The sequence below is a fragment of the Taudactylus pleione genome, unplaced genomic scaffold (genome assembly GCF_031769625.1).
Source record: "Taudactylus pleione unplaced genomic scaffold, aTauple2 ptg000155l, whole genome shotgun sequence".
In the NCBI taxonomy this organism is placed as follows: Eukaryota; Metazoa; Chordata; class Amphibia; order Anura; family Myobatrachidae; genus Taudactylus; species Taudactylus pleione.
The window spans coordinates 10,650,930-10,674,192 of NW_028284557.1; the positions used below are offsets into that span (position 1 = coordinate 10,650,930).

Here is a 23,263-nt window from a genome sequence, read left to right on the forward strand (position 1 = left end):
CAAAATGAATTATCAGCTCTTCCAGGGAGACCAGCCTCCAGAAGGTACAGAGGGACCTGTGGTGGTGGATTCAAGTGGGGACGAGTTAATACTTTGTGAGGATGAGGATGTACACACTGAAGAGGGTGAGGAATCGGTGGATGAGGAGGATGGGGATGACATCTTGCCTCCGTAGAGCCAGTTTGTGCAGGGACACATTAATTGCCAGCTTGTTTTGTGGGGGCCCAAATGAACCAATCATTTCAGCCACAGTTGTGTGGCAGACCCTGGCGCTGAAATGATTGGTTTGTTAAAGTGTGCATGTCCTGTTTATACAACATAAGGGTGGGTGGGAGGGCCCAAGGACAATTCCATCTTGCACCTCTTTTTTTTCTTTGCACTATGTACAGTTTGGGGCCTAGTTTTTCAAACTGCCATCCTGTCTGCCACTGCAGTATCACGCCTAGATGGGTCACGTGTTTGTGCCGCCCACTCGTGTCGCTTAGCATAGTCATCCAGCTACCTCGGTGCAACCTTTTGGACATAAAAACACTATTGTGAGGTGTGAGGTGTTCAGAATAGACTGGAAATGAGTGGAAATTAAGGTTATTGAGGTTAATAATAGCATAGGGGCAGAAAAACCTACAAATTCTGTGATTTTAGCTGTTTTTATGCTTTTTTTCAAAAAAATACAGATCCAAAACACAAAACCCAGAACCCAAAACACGGAAGGGTGGTTTTGGCAAAACCAATCCAGATCCAAAACACGAAGAAAGATCCAGATCCAAAACCAAAACACAAAACACGAAAAGTGGCCGGTGCACACCCCTAATCTAAATAATATATCATGACTGTTCTATGTTAGCATATAATTTGCCTTAGCCAGAAAACCATCCTATTCATTGAAAAGTAGTGCCCAGACTGGTAAAAACAAAAACTAACAGAATTGAGGTTAACATTTTATTTTACAAAGTACTTAAATATAAGAATATTTTCAATCAAGAGGAACAGAAGGTGTGCTATTTGCTTGTCGTGTATTAAACACCTAGTATGTGTATGTCTATATTTGGCTCAGCAGGGGTAAATGTATTGTTGGGTTTTTTTTCTGTGTTATGGCCAGTTGATAGTTAGACAATCAACTGTTTAAGGGTGTGTTTGTGGGTGAAGTTTGTGGCGTTGTTCTGGTTGTTTCTGGGTAGAGGTGGCCTCTTTGTTTTCCAGACATTCCCTCCCACCCGTCCCATTTTATTACTTACTGTAGTTTTCAGCTTTATCAGGAAAGAATGGTAGCAGTGGCTGTCTCACTAGTAGATCTTGAGGTGCTCTCCTTGTTAATACATGGGTTAGGCTGATTGTACCCTACTGGGGTCAGCAGCACCACTGGTCCTGGTGAGCCTATTATGTGTCATTGGGAGGGAGCTTGGATATCTTAAAGGAGCGTACACACTAGACGATATGCTCCCTGAGCGATATCGTCTAGTGTTCCCCGGCAGGGTGTGCTCAATGCCGTTCATGACATTGAGCACACCCTCTGAACGATATCATTAACGATATCGTTCAGCGCCGGGCTCTCTCCCCCATTCCCCAACATGCAGCAACCTGACAATATCGTCAGGTTGGCCTGCAGGTTTACCCGATGAACGATAATGACGAACGACCCGCAGTAACGCGCATTGTCGTTATCGTTAATTGTTTTGGTGTTAGAAATGGACGATAAAGTGGACGACTGAACGATAACGATATCGTTATCGTTCAGTCATCCACTTTAATCGCCCAGTGTGTACGCACCCAACGTGTGTATGATGGGCTGACAAAAGGCTCCCACCTAGGCCTGACTGGGGTGGTGAGCAGATAGTAACACTGCTGTATAGAAATGTGGCATGGTTTTGGTTCAGAATCAGATTTGGTTTTGGTTTTCTTTATGTGCAATCCAAATCTGAGATTCGTTTTTTAAATCCTAGTTCTGAACTAACAGCATCAAGATTCGGTTTTACTCGGCGTCGGAACCCCAAAAGTGATCCGAGCTGGGACGCGATTCGTCTTGGAACCCCTAAGTTTTAGTGTGTTTGTTTTTCAGGAAATCCGCTCATCTTTACTGCTGTGTAAAGCCGTACTTTCTTCTCCAGCATTATTTCCCTTCCTCCTCTTTACATATTATTATTAAATAAATAAATAAAGCCAATACATCTATTTGTATTTATTTATTTAGTGTAATGGTTTATTGTTAACACCTGCAAAAATGTAGACAGACATTAGATAATAGGTAATTTAGCGAATTGAGACAACTCTGTCCTGGGAATCAATACATAAAAAATTAAATATAATCATGACTTCTGATTTTCTATATTAATAAATAGTTTTATTTAACTTTGTCATGGGACTTTTAGAAACCTGAAAGGCCACCATTTGTTGTGTGTCCACTTGTCAAATCTTCAACTGATTAGTTTTTGCTGATGACGGAAAATGACTCTGAAATCAAACACAGTAACACTGAAAACTTCAATGAGCAATTGTGCTTTGATATAGACATAGTATTAAAATAAGACATGCTAATGAGAGAGTCTAGGCATTCTCAGTAGAGACATTAACATATGGTATGTTATTTGTAAGTCTTTTTCCTACAAGCTCTGTATTTGTTTTACTGCACTCTATTACTTAACACTTTAGTAACTGATTACATTTGCACTTAGAATTTAATGGCCTCCGGGAAATGGAGGCCATCGCCGCCTCCTCCCGCCCACAAACGGCTGCAAACTGTGAATCACTGACAGTCTGTTGCCAGACTGTGGGCCTGATTCAGACCCTCTCGCGAGCGCTGAGTGCTCGCAAGCGGGTTGATGGTGCCCTAGTGCGTATGCGCACAACGAAGGGAGCTCCGTCGTGCGCATGCGCGAGACCCGCATAGCGACGGCCAAGCCATTGCTATGGGTCTCGCACCAAAGTGGGCGTGCTGTCGATGGTGAGTGACAGCACGCCCCCTTTGGTGGGCGTGCCGGGGGCGTTGCTGCCCAGACGGAGGCGTTCCCATGGGAACGCCTACCGTCTGGGGTCGGCCCCACTGACATCACTAGTGATGTCAGTGGGAGTGCTTTTGGCTCTGATAGAGCCAAAAGCACTCCTGGGCTTGCGGCAGCGAGACCCTACCGCAGGGTCTCGTCGCAAGCCCGATGGTCGCGATGGTCTTGACCATCGCGACCATCTTTTTGGCCGCACGCATAAGCTGTGGGTGGTCACCCACAGCTATGCAAGCGGCCAGGAGGCCGCTAAAATTTTAGGTGGGAGGGACTGATTCAGAGCGAGCGCTCTTGTCAGAGTGTCCAGCTCTGAATCAGGCCCAGTGTGCGAACATGCAGGACCCATACAGTACATGCGCAGTAAGGGTCCGGCACCTGCACAGACTCCCGACCATCCGGAATCTGCGTTCAGAAGTTTATTTAATCCATGGAGACTTAAAAGTAGACTCAATACAGAGCGCAGAAGATTTCTTATGTTTTTTTTTTGAAGGATCAAGATACTGTAAAAGCTATTAAGCCAACATAAAAAGCCTTTTTAACAATTTACAAATGATTAGGAGTTAAAAGATTTTAACTACCTATTTTCTATATTCTTTCATAAGCATCTCTGTGGCTCGATGCCACAATTTCACTTCCGCAGTACAACCAATCTATAAGGATTTATATTTTACCCCATAAGAGTGTGCAGTATTATTTATTTATGAACAGTTATTTATATAGTGCAGACATATTCCACAGAACTTTACAGAGAATGTTACAGTCATTCACATCAGTGTGTGCCCTAGTTGAGCTTACAGTACATATTCCATATCACATATACACACCAGGGTTAATATTTTTTGCCGGAATGGGATTGTAATGCCGGCGGTTCAAATCCCGACACTGTGAGCCCGACAGGAGGAAATCCCAGCAGTGTGAGGTAAGTACCCTAACCCTCCCCTCTCCCCCCCCCCTAACCCTCCTTTAGGGGTGCCTAACCCTAACCTCTCTCCCTAGTGCCTAACTCTAACCTCCCCCCCAGGTGTGGCTATACCTAACCCCCCCTTCCCGCACACTAAACCTAACCCTCCTGGGGGGTGCCTAACCCTAACCTCCCCCTGGAGTGCCTAACCCTAACCCCCCCTTCCCCTAGCCTAACCCTAACCCTCCTGGGGGGGTGCCTATCCCTAAGTCCCCCCGGGGTGCCCTAAACCTAACCCTCCCCTCCGCGGCTAATAGGACAGGCGCACCGTACTTACCTCGGCCGCCGGTCACATAACTACATACCTTTTTTGTCAGAAGCCAATTACACACTCTACATCGCCGCTCACTCAAACCAGGGGATATATTTACTGATGTGAGGGTTTTTAGATGTGGAGATGTTACCCATAGCAACCAACCAGATTCTAACTATTATCTTCTAAAATGTGTTAGATAAAGTAAAATCTGATTGGCTGCTATGGGAAACACCTCTACTTCTGAAAACCCGCATTGTGGTAAATATACCTCCAGGTGTCTCCTGCTGAATGGCATATTGAGGCTAGGTTATACATCTGTAACCTACCAGTATGTTTTTGATATGTGGGAGAAAACTGAAGTACCTGGAGAAAATCTACACAAGCATGGGAGCAAATACAAGGGGCCATGACCAGGAATTTAACTCATGACCGCACTGCTCTGAGGCAGTAATGCTAACCACTACACCAACCTTTTTGCCCATATGCTTATAATGAGATATGATCATTATTGATAAACTCGTGAAATTATATTACAATTAGAGATGAGCAGTTTGGTTTTACTCAGTTATGTTTGGATCTCAAAAATGGCATCTTATTTACTATCCAGCTCTCACGTGTTTTGAATAGAAAATAAGATAAATCCAAACTTGCTTATTTCGCAAAAATAACCGAGTCAAAAGTGAACCGCTCATCCCTAATTAGAATACACATTTAAAATAATTGGCAACAACTGTATCCAGGTTTAATAAGACATATATTTTCTGGATATCTGTGTTTTAAATGTAATATGGCAAACTTACAGTGTCTGTTATTTGGAGTTCCACAAGATGACTCACTGATCACATCTTCCATCCTATGGAAAGAGCAATGTGTCATGGTTAGAAATAGAATCAGCAAAATCCAATGAAACTCTGAAGCAATGGGTAGACCCCCAAAGCTCACCATGTGCATCCGCCCTTAGATCTGTCATAACACCAATTTTATTTCATATTTAAGCCAATTTAATGTGTGACTTAAACATCAGTGATTTAGTTTCCACTCGAATTACACTGATATTTCATATTTTCATTTAATTCAATAGTAACCTGTAGATGTCTTCCTACCTGCTACTCTCCTCATCCATTAGCATACTGTATGTTCTTATTTCCATCTCCAGAAGGTCCTTCAGATAATACAGTATTCTACTGTCAGAATTCAAACTATCAGCTTCAGATCTAATTTTTGCCAACTCATCTTCTATCTTTAACATAACTTCCTGGATATTCTCTAACTGAGCAGCATAACCAGACTGAACTTCATATAGAGCCGCTTCCCCGAGAGATTTCTGCAAAGGAAGAAACAGCGGAATCAGTTAATACTCCTGGATTAAATGACCAGACAGAGGTAGAGGACAGAACTGTCCAGAGAGTGGAAGAACAATTACTTAGTTTAGTATATGTTAATTTTCTGGGAAAAAATTATGTAATCTGAGGTCTAGTTATTGCTTAGCACTGCTAAATTAGCAGATACCTGGATATGAACACGATTTGTCAACAAAAATAGTATTTTGTAGTTACTACTTATCTAATTAATTGGCAAATGGGAGAGGGGAGGTGTGCTATATACTGTATACATATGCCCTCTCTCTCTTTATTAGTAGATGACCCCATAATGAAAAAAAAAAATAATAAAAAAAAATATATATATATATATATATATATATATATATAGACACACACACACATGTGTCCTCTGATATCTGGTACCAAAATGTTAGCTGCTGATCCCTTAAGTCCTGTAAGTTGCGAGATGGGTTCTCCATGACTCTGACTTGTTTTTCCAGCACATCCAACAAATTCTCGATCGGATTAAGATCCTGAAAAATGTTTGCAGTGTGGTAGGGTGCATTAACCTACTGAAAGAGGCCACTGCTAGCCATCAGGGAATGCCATTGCCATGAAGGGGTGTACCTGATCTGCAACAATGTTTAGGTAAGTAGTACGTGTCAAAGTAGCATCCACATGAATGCCAGGACCCAAGGATTCCAAGTACAACATTGCCAAGAGCATCACACTGCCTCTGCAGGCTTGCCTTCTTCCCATAGTGCATCCTGGTGCCAACTCTTCCCCAGGTAAATGACACACATGCATGTGGTCATCACCATGATGTAAAACAAAATGTGATTCATAAGACCAGGCCAACTTCTTTATTGCTTCATGGCCCAGTTCTGATGCACACATGACCATTGTAGGCTCTTTCTGCGGTGGACAGGGATCAGCATGGGCACTCTGATTGGCCTGCAGCTATACAGCCGCATATACGCAGCACACTGTGATGCACTGTGTGTTCTGACACCTTTCTATCATAGCCATCATTAGCTTTTTCAACTATTTGTGCTACACTAGCTCTTCTATGGGATAGGTCCAGACAGGCTAACCTTTGCTCCCCACGTGCATCAATGAGCCATGGGCACCTATGACCCTGTCACCGATTTACGTGTTCTTCTTCTTTGGACCACTTTTGGTAGATACTAATCACTGCATACCGGGAACACCCCACAAGACTTGCTGTTTTGGAGATACTCTAACCCAGTCCTCTAGCCCTTACAATTCGGCCCTTGTCAAAGTCAAACAGATCCTTACTCTTGCCCATTTTTACTGCTTCCAACACATCAACTGAGTGTTCACTTGCTGCCTAATATATCACACCTTGACAGGAGCCATTGTAACATGATAATCAATGCTATTCACTTCACCTGTGAGTGCTGTTAATGTTATGGCTGATTGGTGTATAATCAGTGTATAATCAGTGTTTAAATCATGAACATATAGAGTATAATTATACATTTAGAAAATATGAAATACAAATATATAATTCCTGTAAATAATCTGCACATCCACTGATTGGACTATTTTGACTGGTGAAGCTTATTTCCTGAGGTCAGGCTATTGCTTTGGTAGTAAGTTCATGCCAAATTGTTCTTGCTGTATTCATACCATGCTATAAAGAACTTCGATTTCAACCTTCAGGTCCTGCACTGTCCTCCTCAACATACTCAGCTCTCTACTATGGCTGTCAAGAAAGTCTGTGCCAACTCTGCTCTTCTGGACAACTTCCTCACTCTTTAAGAAAAAAAGAAATACAGTATGTAGATCAGAAACATTAATAATCAATTTATATACACCCTTTTCAAGATTCTATCTATCTATCTATCTATCTATCTATCTATCATGGGCTTAAATGTTAAGTGTCAATCTAGCAGTTGCGCTCTAGTACAGAGGAAAAATCGTACTTTGCCTCACAACTCTCAGCGACTACTAGTGAAGAGATGGAGTGAGGCCCCTCCTGCTCACGTGCACTGAAGGACAGAGCAGGGAAAGATGAACAGAGGCATGTCTCACTGACTGCTTGATGTTCGGACAAAGCCTCTATTCTCTCCCCAGCACTGTATGGATGTACAGGTCTGTGCCTTCCTGTCAGCACCCAGAGCCAACAAGACTGTGGTAGCGGTGACAGAGATAAGAGAGAGAGATGGATGGGGGGGGAGAGAAGAGGAGAGAGAGACAATTGTGAGTGGGGGCAGGGATGAGAGAAATGGGGAGGAGGAACAGAGATGAGAGAGAGATAAACTGGATGATAGGGGGCAGAAATGAGAGAGACTGTGCTTTGTTTAGGCTAATTTGTACCCTACTGGGCTCAGCTGCATCATCTGTCCTGATTTGCCAGTCATGGTGGTCATTAAAAAAGAGTATGGATATTTAGGAAAGTTGATGTGGAATGGGCTGGCAGAAGGCCCCCATCGTCATCAAATCTTTATGTTAGTTATCCAGGCAGGTGGAGTTTGTAGTGCAATAATTAGTCGATCTTTCACATTTAAGCTGACCTTTTTGCCCCCCCCTCCCCTATACTTGTCTGGTCTAATTATTTTTAGATAAGTGGCTTGGATATGTAAGTTGCTGCTCCTGGTGGGGGTTTGATGGAGGATGCCATCAGCCACAGGGAGTTTATCAACACAAATATAAAAGTATATCCTTACTAAGAAATTGCACCCTTAGCCATCTGAAAAGAAAGCACGTTAATGCGCCTTTTTTATTTTTTATTAATAACTTAGTGCTTAATTACCATGATAGGTTACTGGAGATCTGAATCCACAAAAATGGAAAGGATTCTACCACCTCAATATTCATGAAAACTACTAAAACTACTGGTTCAGTAGACTATTATTATGCAGTCTTGTTTCATATCTGCATTAATTCCCAATTTCATTCCTGTGCAGAATATGCTGGTGCTATACACATAATTGTTAATAACGTATATAATGTTATGTCGAGTACACACTGGACAATGGCCCTGATTCAGAGCCGCTCGCTCTGACCAGAGCACTCGCTCTGAATCAGGGCCCTCCTCCTTTAAAATGGAGCGTCCTCCTGGACGCTCGTATAGCTGTGGGTGACCACCCACAGCATATACGAACGTCCAAAAAGATGGTCGCGATGGTCTTGACCATCGCGACCATCGGACTTGCGAGGGAAACCCTGCAGTCGGGTTTCCCAGCCACAAGCCCTGGAGTGATTTTGGTTCTATCGGAGCCAAAATCACTCCCACTGACATCACTAGTGATGTCAGTGGAGCTGGCTTCAGACGGTAGGCGTTCCCATGGGAACGCCTCCGTCTGGCCGGCACGCCCACCAAAGGGGGCGTGCTGTCAGTCACCATCGACAGCACGTCCCCTTTGGTGCGAGACCCGGAGCGACAGCTTGGCTGTCGCTGTCCGGGTCTCGCGCATGCGCACGACGGAGCTCCCCCCGTCGTGCGCATGCGCAGTGGGGACCATCGACCCACTTGCGAGCATACTGCCGCTTGCGAGTGGGTCTGAATGACCCCCTATGTGTAGATATTGCACCATGGGTATACTTGAGAATGATGTAATGAACGACCACTCGTTCCGCCTTTCATTAACATGATTGGGGCCGCATGCAACATCGTCAGATTTGATGTGCAGCACATCAAACCTGACAACATTGCATGCGACCGTGGGATCGCGTATCTCATGTATACACACTGCACAATATCTGTGATATATAGATGCAATTTGTAAAAATTGTAACAACATCGTCCCAGTGTGTAACCGGCATTAGTGCCCATTATCCACTATGTGCATGCACAGGCATTTGAAATGCCTCCAATAAGCATAACGACATATTACTAAACAATAATGACCTCAACATGTGAACAACTATGCTGCTACTTATAGGAACAGGAACAGAAACTGACGTAAAAAGTAAAATTAAACACCACTAGCTCTTTTATGTTGTGTCCAGATGAATGTACTCCATATTCTGTTTGCACCGATGATGGTAGCATATTACCGTACATATGCACCAACCACAACCATTGAGTGGACATAAACCTGTGTATCATTGCCTGTAAACATGTAGGAATCTTAACATTTATTGTATGTATGCTAAGAAAATTTGAAATGGCCCAATGTGCAAACTGACTGCAGGCCCAGCACTGTGCGGCAGCATCTTTACTCTGGTCTAGAGATCCCCTTGCCATTAGTATCAGGAGGTGGCTCCATATTTCAGGTGACAGTGAAATGCTAAGACATGTACTTTCCTGAGCAAAATGCATCAGTCGTGAAGACATAATCAACACAAAGAACGAAAGACTGGCCTGATAGATGTAAGCAAGTGAAGCAAAAGCCAACTATGACATAACCTAATGAGAACATAAATCCTAATTGCAGGAGTTATGAACTTGCGGTAAACATAAGCTCAAACCTGGTCAAACCTGCCCAGCTCTTCCTAATATTTAGCGATGTGTCGCTCAAACTTCTACAGACCCACCAAGATGTATCCCAAAATAATTATCCAAACCTTGTGCTTATACAAAGCTTCTAAGGCCTTCTGGTAATAGCTGGCTATTTCCTTGTATCGCTGTCTCATTTTCTCCAGGGCTTTGGCTAGGTCTGGTGCTGGTGTGCTGTCTACTTCAACATCTACTTGACACCTTGATTTCTCTTGGTGATTATGTTCTCTTCTCTGTAATTGAAAGAAAAACAGCATGTTTATGTTATTGGTAAATATATTGGAGAAATATCAAGACATCTACTTTTAGCGAAGTTTTTAGCTTGAAAGGTGTGTTATGACTGTTACCGCTGTGACTACATGGCTGGATTCATAGGTAACCACAAACAGCAACATTTTTGGGATTGGTTCAATTAGGAAACAGTTTAAATTTTCACCTCCCCCACACTTTTCAAAATGAAATCAAGCATGTTTGTTTAATACACACACATTTATATATATATATGAAATGGTATTTCAGCTAATATATATATTAGCTGAAATACCCGGGTTTAAATCTTCAAGTTATTAAGTTTTATTATGTGATGTCATCCAAAGGCACAGAACAGGCTATCTGGGTCAAAGTTCTACGCAGCGCACGCCTCCATGAGGTCCGACTGGGACCCCAACCACTCCATTAGGCATCCCAGACCAATTGCCACCCCTCTGTGAAGTTTTCATGCAAATCCATCCAGTGGAAGACCCAGAACAGGCTCCCCAAGTCAAAGTTCTGCCCAGCGTACATCAACGGGTGGTCCGACTGGGACCTCAACCCCCTAGTATGTCTTTTTGGATCCAATGTTACCGCTCTGTGAAGTTTTTGTCTAAAACCATCCAGTGGAAGGCGAGGCACAGATACTGCAGGTCAAAGTTCTGCCCAGCGTACACCAACGGGATGGCCGACCGCGACTCTAACCTCTTTAAAGCCTGGCCAGGATCCCAATTCATGGCCAGGATCCCAATTTTTGCAGGATCCCAGTCGGTGCAGGGATGTTTCTTCAAGTTATTAAGTTTTATTATGAGATGTCCTCCAAATCCATCCAGTGGAAGGCCCAGAACAGGCTCCCTGGGTAAAAGTACGGCCTGGTGCACTCCATCATGAGGTCCAACTGGGACCCCAACCACTCCATTATGCATCCCAGACCAATTGCCACCCCTCTGTAAAGTTTTTATCCGAATCCATCCAGTGGAAGGACCAGAACAGGCTCCCCACTTCTGCCCAGTGTACACCAGTGGGAGGTCTGACCTGGACGTTGACCCCCTAGTATGTCTTTTGGCCTGTAATGTTATCTCTTTGTGAGGTTTTTGTCCAAATCCAACCTGTGGAAGGCCCAGAACAGGGTCCCCGGGTCAAAGTTCTACTGAGTGTCCCCAGGTCAAAGTTCTGCCCACCATACACCAACAGGAGGTCCGACCGGGACCCTAAACCCCTTAAAGAATGCCCAGGATCCAACTGGACCACCTCACGTTGGTTTCATCCCAATCTGTGCGGGGGTGTCTGAATGTATAATTAGACAGACAAACAAACAAACAGACCAATGAATTTTATAAATAAGAGGAACATGTCATTCATCAGGGTGGCTACCTATCAAAAATTACCCTTGCACAGATTGTTCCAGGAGTAGGCAAACAAAATATTATCAAAACATCAAAACTTTATTACTGTTAATAACGTAAGTATCAAATATCTTTTACAAGACATTAAACATTAAATATTGTGGAAATTAGGGCTGAAAAGAATCATGAAGTATATGGAGGGATCACGTACCCAACAGTCAGGTTGTACTCCTCCTAAATGGACTGGAACACATTCTTACACTAACTTATACTACTGTAACTGACTCTTTATTAGCAACAGATTGAGGAGTTTCACCTCTGAAATTGGATTGGGTGCATTTTATCTTATTTGTCATTTATATATTATATGTGCGTTTTGTTTTGTTATTTTCGCCACTTATGAGGATTACGAACTGACTGTTAAATATAGCACTTTTTATCACCACAGTTTGTATTTATTGTGAGATTTTGTCTTCTAAGTGATATTTTATACTTAATTTTTTGACATTAATAAAGGTTAAGTTTTAATATTTTGATAAGAGTGTCCCCTCTACAGAGACTTTTTCTATACTCCAATATACTAATCTCTACTCATTGGGAAGCATTGCCAGTTATCATATAGTACATATAGGACATTTTAGTCCTTATTTATTATAGCAGTGGTACATATTTTGTATGAACATATAGCTACTGCATGAGTCCATCTTTCAAATTCATAATTCATTATATGTGTGCAGATTGTTTTTTTTTAAATGAAAACTGAAAAGACTAGTTTTTTGTAGAAACACCATTTGCTGCGATAACAGCTTTGTCTGCTGTAGTAAGTTTCTACTAGGTTTGCAAACTGATTTTTGCCCATTCTGCCTTGCAGATTTGCTCCAGGTGTTCAAGTTGGTTGGATGTTTGTTTGTGGACTGCAATTTTCAAATAGTGCCACAGATTCATATATTCTCAATCTGATTAAGATCTTGACTTTGACTTGACCATTTTAGAACATTCACCTTTTTGTTGTTCAACCACGCCAGCAGTGGTGGCTCCATTGGTGAGGCTGTAGCCAGTGGTGGGCTGGGCCAGGGTGCCATGTGCCCCCTGGGCTGCAGCGTCATGCTGGCCACGGGCAGTCACTGTGACACAGATTGCACCGCGTGTGTAGCGCTGACCGGACGGAGTTCGGTCAGCACACACAAGTGACAAACACACAGCTGCCGGCAGCGGCAGCTGTGTGTTTGTTTTGATCATCAGCCAATGAGAGTCTGTCAGACTCTCATTAGTTGCTGCTGCGCCCACTGCAGGAGCCGCTCCATTTTCCGGCTCCCGCAGTGGGCAATGGAAGAGGCATCATGATGTCATGACGTCTCTCCCATAATGCAGAGCGGCCCGGCCCGGGAAGGACAGACAGAGGAGCGGATGGCGGGAGCGGGGATTGAGGTAAGTGTTTTCTTTGTTTTTTTTTTATTACGTGTGTCTACTGGGGGAGGGGCAGGCACTACAAGGGGGAGATCACTACTGGGGGCACTACAAGGGGGGGACTACTACTACTACTGGGGGCAATACAAGGGGGGACTACTACTACTGGGGGCACTACAAGGGGGGACTACTACTACTGGGGGCACTACAAGGGGGGAACCACTACTGGGGGCACTACAAGAGGGAGGGACTATTACTGGGGGCACTACAAGAGGGAGACCACTACTGGGGGCAGTACAAGGGGGAAATCACTACTGGGGGCACTACAAGGGGGGGCGACTAGAGGGGGGCACTACAAGGGGGTACCACTACTGGCGGCACTGCAAGGTGGATACCACTACTGGGGATTATTACTGGGGGCACTTCAAGGGGGGGACTACTACTGGGGGCACTACAAGGGGGGGACTACTACTACAAGGGGGGACTACTACTGGGGGCAATACAAGGGGGGGCTACTACTACTAAGGACACTACAAGGGGGGACTACTACTACTAGGGGCACTACAAGGGGAGGGGACAACTACTAGGGGCACTGCATAGGGGGGAGGGGACTACTACTAGGGGCACTACATAGGGGGGAGGGGACTACCACTGTGGGCACTGCATTGAGGGATCACTGCTGGGGGCTCTATAAAAAGGGCAATACTGGGGGTACTGCATAGGGGGGAGGCTACAACTGGGGCCACTATTTAAGGGGCACTGCATAAGGGTTACCACTATTGGGGGCACTGCATGGGGGGTGGACTGCTACTGGGGGCACTATATAAGGGGCACTGCATAGGGGGTACCACTACTGGGGGCACTATATAAGGGGCTTACTACTGGGGGCACAAGGGGCACTGCACAGGGGGGAACCACTACTGGGGGCACTGTATAAGGGGCACTGCATAGGGGGATCACTACTGGGGGCACTACTGGAAGCCTGCATAAGGGGGTCCTCTCCTGGGGCACAGGGGGGCACTGCATATGGGCACCATGACGGGGCTGCCCCTAATCTTCATTAATCCCATATGGACCCGCCTCCTCCCTGGTACACTTGAGGGGGGTGGGGGGGGGTGCCGTAGTAAATACATTTTTCGGGCACCCTGGCTACATGCTACTCCTCTGCCAGGGCCGTCTGCATGCATTTGCCCTCCAGGCTAAAAGTTGCCAGCCAGCCCCTGGCTATAGCACAGTCCAAAATTCAAATTGGGGAGCCACAACAACTGCCCTTTCAAAAATCACCGGCCATGACTCACTGACAGTTGGTGTAGTTCTCCTATTTCAATTTTGGACTTTGGAGCTGCCACTGCACACCAGTGTTACTTTGGCCTTGTGCTTGGAAACATTGTCTTGCTGAAAGGTGAAGTTTATCACAATCTTTAGTTTTCTAGTTATCAGTCATTCAATTTTAACAAGATGCCCAGTCCCCATTAGGGAAAAGCATCCCCACAACATGATGCTGCAACCGCCATACTTCAAGGTTGGGATGGTGTTTGCTGAGGAATGGGCAGCCTTAGGTCTGTGCAACACATAGCATTTTAAATTGGGTCCACAAAACCTTATCACAGGTTTTAGCTGGGTCACTGATGTTTTCTAGCATTCTCCAGACATGTTTTTCTTGGGATGGGTACGGAATGCCGGTGCTTGGGATCCCGGCGGTCAGAATCCTGATACTGGCAACACGACAGGTTACAATCCAATGCCTCCAGGTAAGTAAGACTAACCTAACCCCTAACCCTTCCCCTAACCATAACCCTCCCTTCCCACAGCCTAAACCTTACCTCCACCCTAGTGCCTAAACCTAACCCTCCTTCCCCACAGCTCAACCCTAACCTCTCCCCCGTGGCCTAAACCTAACCCACCCCTAGTGCCTAACCCTAATCCTCCCCCTAACCCCAGTACACCTTCAGGATACCGGCAGTCGGGATGTCGGCGCCTGTATTCTGATAAATTTCAAGATTCCAGCATCGGCATTCTGAATGCCAGTATCCCAGTGGTTGGGATTATGACTGCATCCCGCTTTTCTTCAGTATTGGATTTTTTTCCAGCCACCCTGCAATACAGGCAAGATGGCTGCAGAGCTCTTGATATGGTTGAGTTCTGCACCTTCACTCTAGTCTCAGCCACTGAACTGTGTAGCTCCTTCAAAGCAATAGTTGGCCCCTCTTTGGCTTCCCTCACAGGTCTCCTTCTTGCTCTGATTCTGAGTTTTGTCAAGGCAATGCCTGGTTGGTATGATGCAGCTTACAAGCCTTTTCTATTTTTGTGCAGGTATATAACATTATCTTTTCTTAGATTGTTTTTTGATCTTTTTTTAACAGCTTTAATTCAGATTCACAGAAAGATAAATATTTTGGAATTGGGGTGTCACTGGTAGAAGCTAACTGAAAGCCAATTGTTAGTGAAATATCTTTAATATATGTAAACTTGGGGCTCCCACAGCACAGAGGGTGACTAATGATGCAAGCAGTATTTTTCAGAAAAAAAATATCTGTAGACAAATAATGCATGAGTTTGAAAACTGTTTTGCAATAAAATCACTGTGGAAGTTGCCTTTGTAATACAGCCAAATCTGTTGACCTTTTTTAGGGGGCTGAGTATTAAATATTAAAAAACTGTTTGCTGTAGTTCAAATTAGGGATGAGCGGGTTCGGTTCCCTGAGAACCGAACCCACCCGAACTTCGGGGATCCGGGGCGATCCGAGCCCAAGCTCGGATCTCCCTGTCTGCCCCGGATCCCTCTCCCGAGGCAAAACCTCGAGATCTGCTGTCGGATCTCGAGGTTTTGCCTCGAGCGGCCATTTTAAAAAAAATGCCTTTGCCTTTAATGGGCAAAGTGCTGATTGGCTGACAGAGCCGTCTGTCACGGCTCTCAACCAATCAGCATTATGGTGCTCATTTGCATGTAGCACGGACTCGTGAGATCCGTGCTACATGCATCTGTGTGACTGACAGTGACACAGAGCAGGTTATTGACTACAATGGAGGGAGCCGTTCATTGGCTGAGAGACGGGAGATGACCTTTCTCAGCCAATGAACGCTTAGCAGCGGGGTTTCCATGGTGATACCCCGCCGCTAAGCTCTCATTCTAGGTTTGTGGATCGCGTTTTCGTTTTTTTTTTTTGCCAAGTCTGGGGATGCCTACTTTGGAACGAAGAGGACAGAACCTCGCATAGGAGATGGTGAGTATGTTTTTTTTTTCACAGGTCCCCTATGGATACTTTACCGGACAAGTGGACCGATGCTACAGGTTACATAGGTGAGTATGTGTACATGTGTGTGAACTACAGGTACTAGTGGGCCCTTAATGCCCTGCATGCTGGTACTTGTGGTTCTCCAAGTACCAGCATGCGGGGCAGGCTAGCTGGGACAATGTTTGATATTCTTTATTTACACCACACCACACAATCAACCCGCCACCCACCGCCACCAGGGGTGGCGGGGATAGCCCCGGGCTATCAGCCTGGGCCTGGGGTGCCCTGGAGAGGGCGACCCCTTTATTGGGGGGGTCCCCAGCTCTCCAGGGATCCCCGGCCTGGGCTGACTAGCGGTCAGGGCTGATGCTGCGGCTGAGGGGCCCGGTGAAAGGGCTCCCCTGGCTGTGGCATCAGCCCCCCGCTAGAAAAAGTCCAGTGCTGGTTCTGGAACATACAGGGGAACCCTACTAATTTTTTTCCCCTGTATTTCCAGAACCAGGACCGGATCAGAGCCCAGAGCTGGTTGCGCAGAATACGGGGGACCCCTACGTCGTTTGTCCCCCGTATTTTGGCAACCAGCACTGGTTCTGACTAGCCCGGTGCTGGTTGTGCTTAAGTACAGGGGACCCCTACGTCATTTGTCCCCTGTATTTAAGCACACCCAGCACTGGGTTACTAATGCCCGGGGCTGGTTGCTCTTTTTTGGGGGGGTGCACGCCATTTTTTTTCTTTTTTTACACAGGTTTTTTTTTTTTTTTTTACCACAGCAGCACAGACGGGTCTCACGGACCTGTCATTGCTCTGTGCCAATCACACAGATGCATGTAGCACGGATCTCCCGGGTTCGTGCTACATGCAAATGGGCACCATAACGGTGATTGGCTTCCTGTCTGCCACTGCAGTGCCACTCCTAGATAGGCCACGTGTTTGTGCCGCCCACTTGTGTCGCTTAGCGTAGTCATCCAGCTACCTCGGTGCAACCTTTTGGCCTAAAAACAATATTGTGAGGTGTGAGGTGTTCAGAATAGAGTGGAAATGAGTGGAAATTAATGTTATTGGGGTTATTAATAGCGTAGGAACAAAAAAGGCCCATTTTATGTGATTTTAGCGTTTTTTTTTATTTTTTAAGAAAAAATCCAGATCCAAAACACAAAACCAAGAACCCAAAACACGGAAGGGTGGTTTTGGCAAAACCAATCCAGATCCAAAACACGAAGAAAGATCCAGATCCAAAACCAAAACACGAAAAGTGGCCGGTGCACACCCCTAGTTCAAATGCAGTTAATAATTTATACTTACCAGGTGTCAAAGCCACAGAAACACAGATCTTACAGTTTGTTAAAGGGTTCCTAAAGGCAACTTACTATAGAGGAGAACTCACAATTGTGGGTGGGATAGTTTTACAACTCAGAGCCCCATTTATCAAGTATCGCTTTTGCAATGCGATCAGGGCATGCCAGTAACGCCCCTGATCGCATTGAAAAATGCGATCCTATCGGCTGGATGTATTATCTGGGACATGCAGGGAGACAGGTTTCGAAAAAGGAGCCCATCCCTGTGATCTCTCCGTAGGGCAGTCGGGACTGCCGCGCATGCGCAGTCCCGCGGACTGCACATGAGTGGCTCTCATTGCCGGCGGAGGGTTCCGTGAGAGCCCTCAGCTGGCTGATATGCGGTAAGTTGCCATAGACTACAGCGGCTAACGCTATCTTCAGATGGCGTTAGCTGCTGGGGCCAATATCGGGAATGCGAATTGAAACCTATGGGGTAGGCGTTTGCCAGTGGCAACGGAGGGACCGCAGCAGGTATCAGAGATACCTGCTGCGGTCCCTCCTTCATACATCCGGGGGATACTTAGTATTTGAGGTAAACCCCGAAAACAGGTGCTTTCAGGGATTTTACCTCAAATATTGAATGATAAATGGGCCCCGTAATCTGCTATCACTACTGTACTTCACACAACTCACACAATGCAGAGTTTAACCTGTGATATGAGCAAGATAAGCTTTTGATTGCATTACATTAAAGGTTATGATTTTTATAGTTAAAACATCACGCAAAGTCTGAGTATATAAAATAAATATATTCAATAAAAATAGTAATAATCAAAAAACACATTGGCGCAGGTTCTGAGTCAGACGCAGCAGCCATATCAGTTGCAGTGGAGCAATGTTTTTTGTTGCAGTTACGATGCATACAGTATGCATCCCGATTCTGTACAGATCAGATTTGGACGTAAGGTAGTAGACACGTGAGGGGCATTCCTAGACAGTGACTGGGAGGTAACGGGGATGGCTAAAAAGATGATTGTAGGTGTTGCGTGTTATGGAAGTGTCGGAGGTGTGTTGTGAACATGCCGGGAAAATCGGTTGTGTACAATGGCGCTGAACTGCTCACATAAGAGGCCACATGGAAAACCTGCTCCTGCCATAGGGCTGCAGCAAGTTTCAATCGTGCACAAAGAGAGAGGGAAAATGTCTGCCGCACTAGGAATTTCCTAATAATGAACATATTGAAATAACCCCCTATATATTATGATTAGATCAAATAAATTATTCACTCAATGTCCATCCATGTCTATGGATGCTGACAATGGGCATCTCACATTGCGCATTCGGATGCACAGATCTCCACCAGGGAAGGACTTTATAGCGACATTAGCATAATGATGCAGATGCAACTGCGGCAAAGGAACTCTGATTCAGAATCAGCCCCATGTTGTTCATCTATAATTAAATGCACTTATACAGAGTCATAGCATAAATATAATAGTGTGATCGTAAGAAAGTGCGCCATGTACTATTATATTATTTGTGGAGGAATAGAAATGTTGGTAGTCCCAGGATAATGCAGATGCCTGGAGATACAGTAAGGTTATTTAAAATGTATCTCTCTCTCTCTCTCTCTCTCTCTCTCTCTCGCTCTCTCTCTGTCTATCTATCATATTTTTGCAATCGTTATGAAATGCCACCGGATCTATTCCTGGCAGAGCAAATACCAACGCCTGAAGCCCGAACAGTGAAGATCCCAACTAGGGTCGGTAAGTGGTACCTAACCCTAACCCCCCCCTTCCCGCACCCTAATCCTAACCCTCCCGGTGGGTGCCTAACCCTAACCTCCCCCCAGTGATGCCTAACCCTAAACCCCCCTTCCCCTAGCCTAACCCTAACCCTCCTTGGGGGGTGCCTAACCCTAAGTCCCCCCCCCGCGGGTGCCTAAACCTAATCCTCCCCGCCCTCCCCACTGCTAACTGCTAGAAAGCCCCATCTTACCCTCATTCAGGATACCAGGCGTCGGGATTTTGGTGTGGGGCTAAAGATAGGCATCGGGATTTAGATGCCTGTCTTTAGTTCCTAGTTGAGCTTCCAGCATCTGGATTCTGACAGGCGGCATTCCGGGCGTCGGTATCTTAACCACATCCCCATATTTTATCCTTATTACATATTATATTCTTTCTATTTCACATTGCCAGAGTGGAAATATGCCAGGGGAACATTTAGAACCTTGCCCTCTGCATTGCAAGACACAATGATTCTGCCTGGCATATTGTATGATAGATTGGCTGTACTCATGAAGGGGCTGAATATTGGAATATACTTTCTGGGGGCGATTCAATTGTTTTGCCAGCGGCTACTTTTTTAGAGTGCCTGACAGAGCATTTCAATAGTTGCTCCATCTGAGCGCAATAGGCGCCGGTACAGACATTTCTGCTCACACTCTCAGGAGGATGCGAGCAGAAATGTGTGAGAAACCCATGGTTAAGGCATGCTAACTGCAGTTAGGGCGCCCTAACCAGAACTTTAGATATTTAGATATTACCCCTGAGGAAGCCTTCATTAAGGTGAAATGCGTTGGGCCACAGCCTCACTTCCACTTACCTTTATTGACACCCTGAACCCCTGGAAACCTGCCCTGGGAGACCAGCCACAGAGAACTTTATAAGATAAGCACCTTCTTTTTTATCTTGTGTTAATTTTAATGTGCATTTTATTAACAAATCTAAGTTGATATTTACTACACTATGGTAGCAAATCCTCTGCATTACTAAGGAGCCAGAATATTGTGAATGTGGTGTATATTGAGTCCGGGACAGAGGAGTTACAGGAGAAAAATGTCTAGATTTGGAGTCTGGTGTTCACCGCAAGTTGTTATATGATACGCTTACATAACAAGCGTATACAGTGTACGCATATATATTGGAGTCTAAAGTAATTTTGATTGGTTATCTAAACTACTACACTATCAGGTGCTCGCTCTTTTTCCCCTTTTTCTCCACAGAACTTTAGATGGGTTTAGCCATTTTACACGGCTTAACCCGGTCTAACAGGGCACGAAGAAGACGATAATTAATGAGTGCCCAAAACAATTGAATTGCAAAACTGGCTGCTCATTATTTATCCACCTCCCACGCAACATTTGAGTCACCCCCTCTGTGTCTATTGTTGTTCCATGTACAGTATACAAGTTTAACTAATGCTGAAGCCTTCACTTTTTCGTGATGTACTCAATGGTATTTAATGTTATTGAGCAACAGCACTTGTTTTCTTCTTCTTCTACCACCATAGTCAGTATATTGTAACACTCCTTCTTTGAACATGTCAGCAGACTAGTCCATTACAGCATTTTAATAGACCAGGGAGACACTAACCTGCCCACCAAATCTTTATGGAGACAGGTTGGCTTAGGTGAGTACCAGTAACTTTTTTCCATAGTACCAATATCTTTAACTAAAAACCCTTCTGAAGCTTAAGGATAAAAACATTCTGAGTTTAAGAGTTGGACTGGCAGTAAAGCAGTATTGTCCTTGGCATGGGCGCCGAGATGGGGGGAGCGGGTACAGTTTACCCGGGCCCGGGATTGCTAGAGGGGCCCGGCGGGGCCCGGGTAAGACGTCGCCCCCCCTCCTTCACAGCAGCTCAGCACACAACTTGTGCTGGGCTGCTGTGTGAGACTGCTCGCGGCTGCTGCAGCAGCAGGAGCAGTCTCCTATGGTTGTGGGGGAAAGCGATTACACTGATCGCGCCCCCCCTCTGCTTAATGCTGGGTTGGGGGGCTTACAGTGCCCCCCTGCGCGGCGCTGAAAAAATTATATTTTTTTTTCAAGGGGGCATGGCCACGCCTCCCGCAATTAGGCCACGCCCCCTTTACCCGGGCCCAGCCCGACTTTCTACGGCCCTGGTCCTTGGTGAACTACAGTAGGACACATGTCCTCTGATACTGACTCATTACTGTACCTCTTCAAGGTCTCTTTTGAGATTCTCAAGCTCATCACCTAAGATCTGCAACTCCACTTCCAGACAACGTTTCTCCATATCCAGATCACTGCTGCTATCCTTTAGCCTCTTCACATCAGCAGCTATTGTGTGACGCAGGGCTAGTTCAGATTCATACCTGGGTGATTTAAAAATAAACTTTTGAAAAAGCTTGTAAACCTTGCTGAGGACATTTATTGATCATGTCCGATATGCCACTTTCAAAACATTGACACAGTGCTCAATAATCAATAGTTAATACTTCAATTTGCTGTTGCCATTATTTTTAAACAACTAAGGGCGGTATTCAATTGGTTTCACACCCGCGATAAACTTTTGCATGCTGGACTTTTCGCCTACATCGCGTAGTTTAGCGCGGAAACTTATCGTGCAGGCCCCCGCTATTCGCCGTATTCAGTTGCAAAAGACCCGAAAAGGGCGACACACAAAGTCAGAACAGGTGAAAAGTGGTGTAGGAATATGGGAAATCAGCCTGAACCCCCCAAAAAATGCAGAAACATTGGGGATGTATGTAGTAGTTCCCGATTAAAACTGTTTGGGGTATTTAAGTTCGCACAATTGCCACTAATTAGCGTTTTTGCACAAGTGGTGAAGAATGGCATAAAGCAGTATTTTTTGGTGAAAATAAGTAGTCCTGGCACATTTGGGGAACCTGAAAATGGGTGCTAGCATCTTTTTATGTCGCTAAAGTGAACTTTTAAATAAAATGAAATTCCTCCATCATAAAAGCACCTGCAATCCCCAAAGCACTTGACCCCTTCTTAGAGCACCCCCAGAACCTTATTTCGCTAGTTTGCGAACTTGTCCCCCCACTTTGCACTTTTTCGCCCCCAAATTCAAAGTACTTTTTTGGGGTGTCTTACAGGTTTTTGGGGAATTTTTTGACGCAGTTGTCCATTGGGGGCTGTCCCAAGAGTTCTGAGTGGTTTCCCCACCTTTGCACCCCCAAACCAAAATGTTGCACTTCTTTTCTCCACCTATTCAGAGACTAATCTTTTTCGCTTATTACATTGCATTGAGTTTCCACGTACTCGAAAAGCGGATGGAATTGAATACGGCGATACTTTTCTGACAGGCGAAAAGTAGCAATCGGCGATACTTTTTCGCAGATCTCGGCTTTTCGCTTCTAATTGAATAGGGTCCTAAATGGACTAATCATCATTGTGCCACAGTTTCATTTTGTCATCTATTCTATTCACGTGTTTCTATTCTAAGCTGGTGCTGCAAGGCTGGTCATACGGAATGCCATGCCAACTATGTAATTGATCCCTATGGTAAAAAGTAATGTGAAGACTTTGAACACTCACTTTGCTTTAAGGTCTTCTGCTGCTGTTTTTGTATTCTCCATGTTCAGCCATAGCTCTGAGTTTACAACCTTTGCCCTGTGTATCTTCAAAATAGAAACAAGAGACTTTTTAAACTTCTGGAACAGATTGTTAATTAAACTCTTCACAAACGTATTTTTCTTGGTAATACCACACTTCTACAAATACCCCATCACTTAACTTATTTATTATTTATATATTAATCTACTAAGGTCTGTTCCGTCTCCAACATGAATGCACAGTGGGAGCCAGGGGACACGCACCTCAACTGCTCCCGCTGCTACGGAGATAGGACAGACCCAAGCCTAGCAGGAGCTAGGAGAGTAGAGCAAGAATGCTGTAAGTATGGGGATGGGAAGGAGCAGAGTGGGAGGATGGCGCATGGGATGAGCAATACACATTGGGTGGGCAAACAGAGTGAGCG

The 23,263-nt window shown here is 45.1% G+C and overlaps 1 protein-coding gene across 2 annotated transcripts in view; it reads right to left on the reverse strand.

Moving 5' to 3' along the window:
- Window positions 1-2,202: 2,202 nt before the first annotated feature.
- The window catches only part of LOC148521801 (keratin, type I cytoskeletal 12-like), a 37,758-nt gene continuing 16,697 nt past the window's right edge, over window positions 2,203-23,263 (reverse strand). The window contains exons 2-8 of one of the 2 annotated variants that reach the window (XM_088474751.1): window positions 22,822-22,904; window positions 21,476-21,632; window positions 10,069-10,233; window positions 7,186-7,311; window positions 5,314-5,534; window positions 5,011-5,063; window positions 2,203-2,448 (exon numbers count right to left, since the gene is read on the reverse strand). In XM_088474751.1, the coding sequence (XP_088330877.1) occupies window positions 2,447-2,448; window positions 5,011-5,063; window positions 5,314-5,534; window positions 7,186-7,311; window positions 10,069-10,233; window positions 21,476-21,632; window positions 22,822-22,904 (807 nt within the window). In that variant the 3' untranslated portion in view covers window positions 2,203-2,446. Of the gene's footprint in view, window positions 2,470-5,010; window positions 5,064-5,313; window positions 5,535-7,185; window positions 7,312-10,068; window positions 10,234-21,475; window positions 21,633-22,821; window positions 22,905-23,263 lie in introns of both variants that reach the window. The other variant, XM_088474750.1, reaches the window with a different exon arrangement.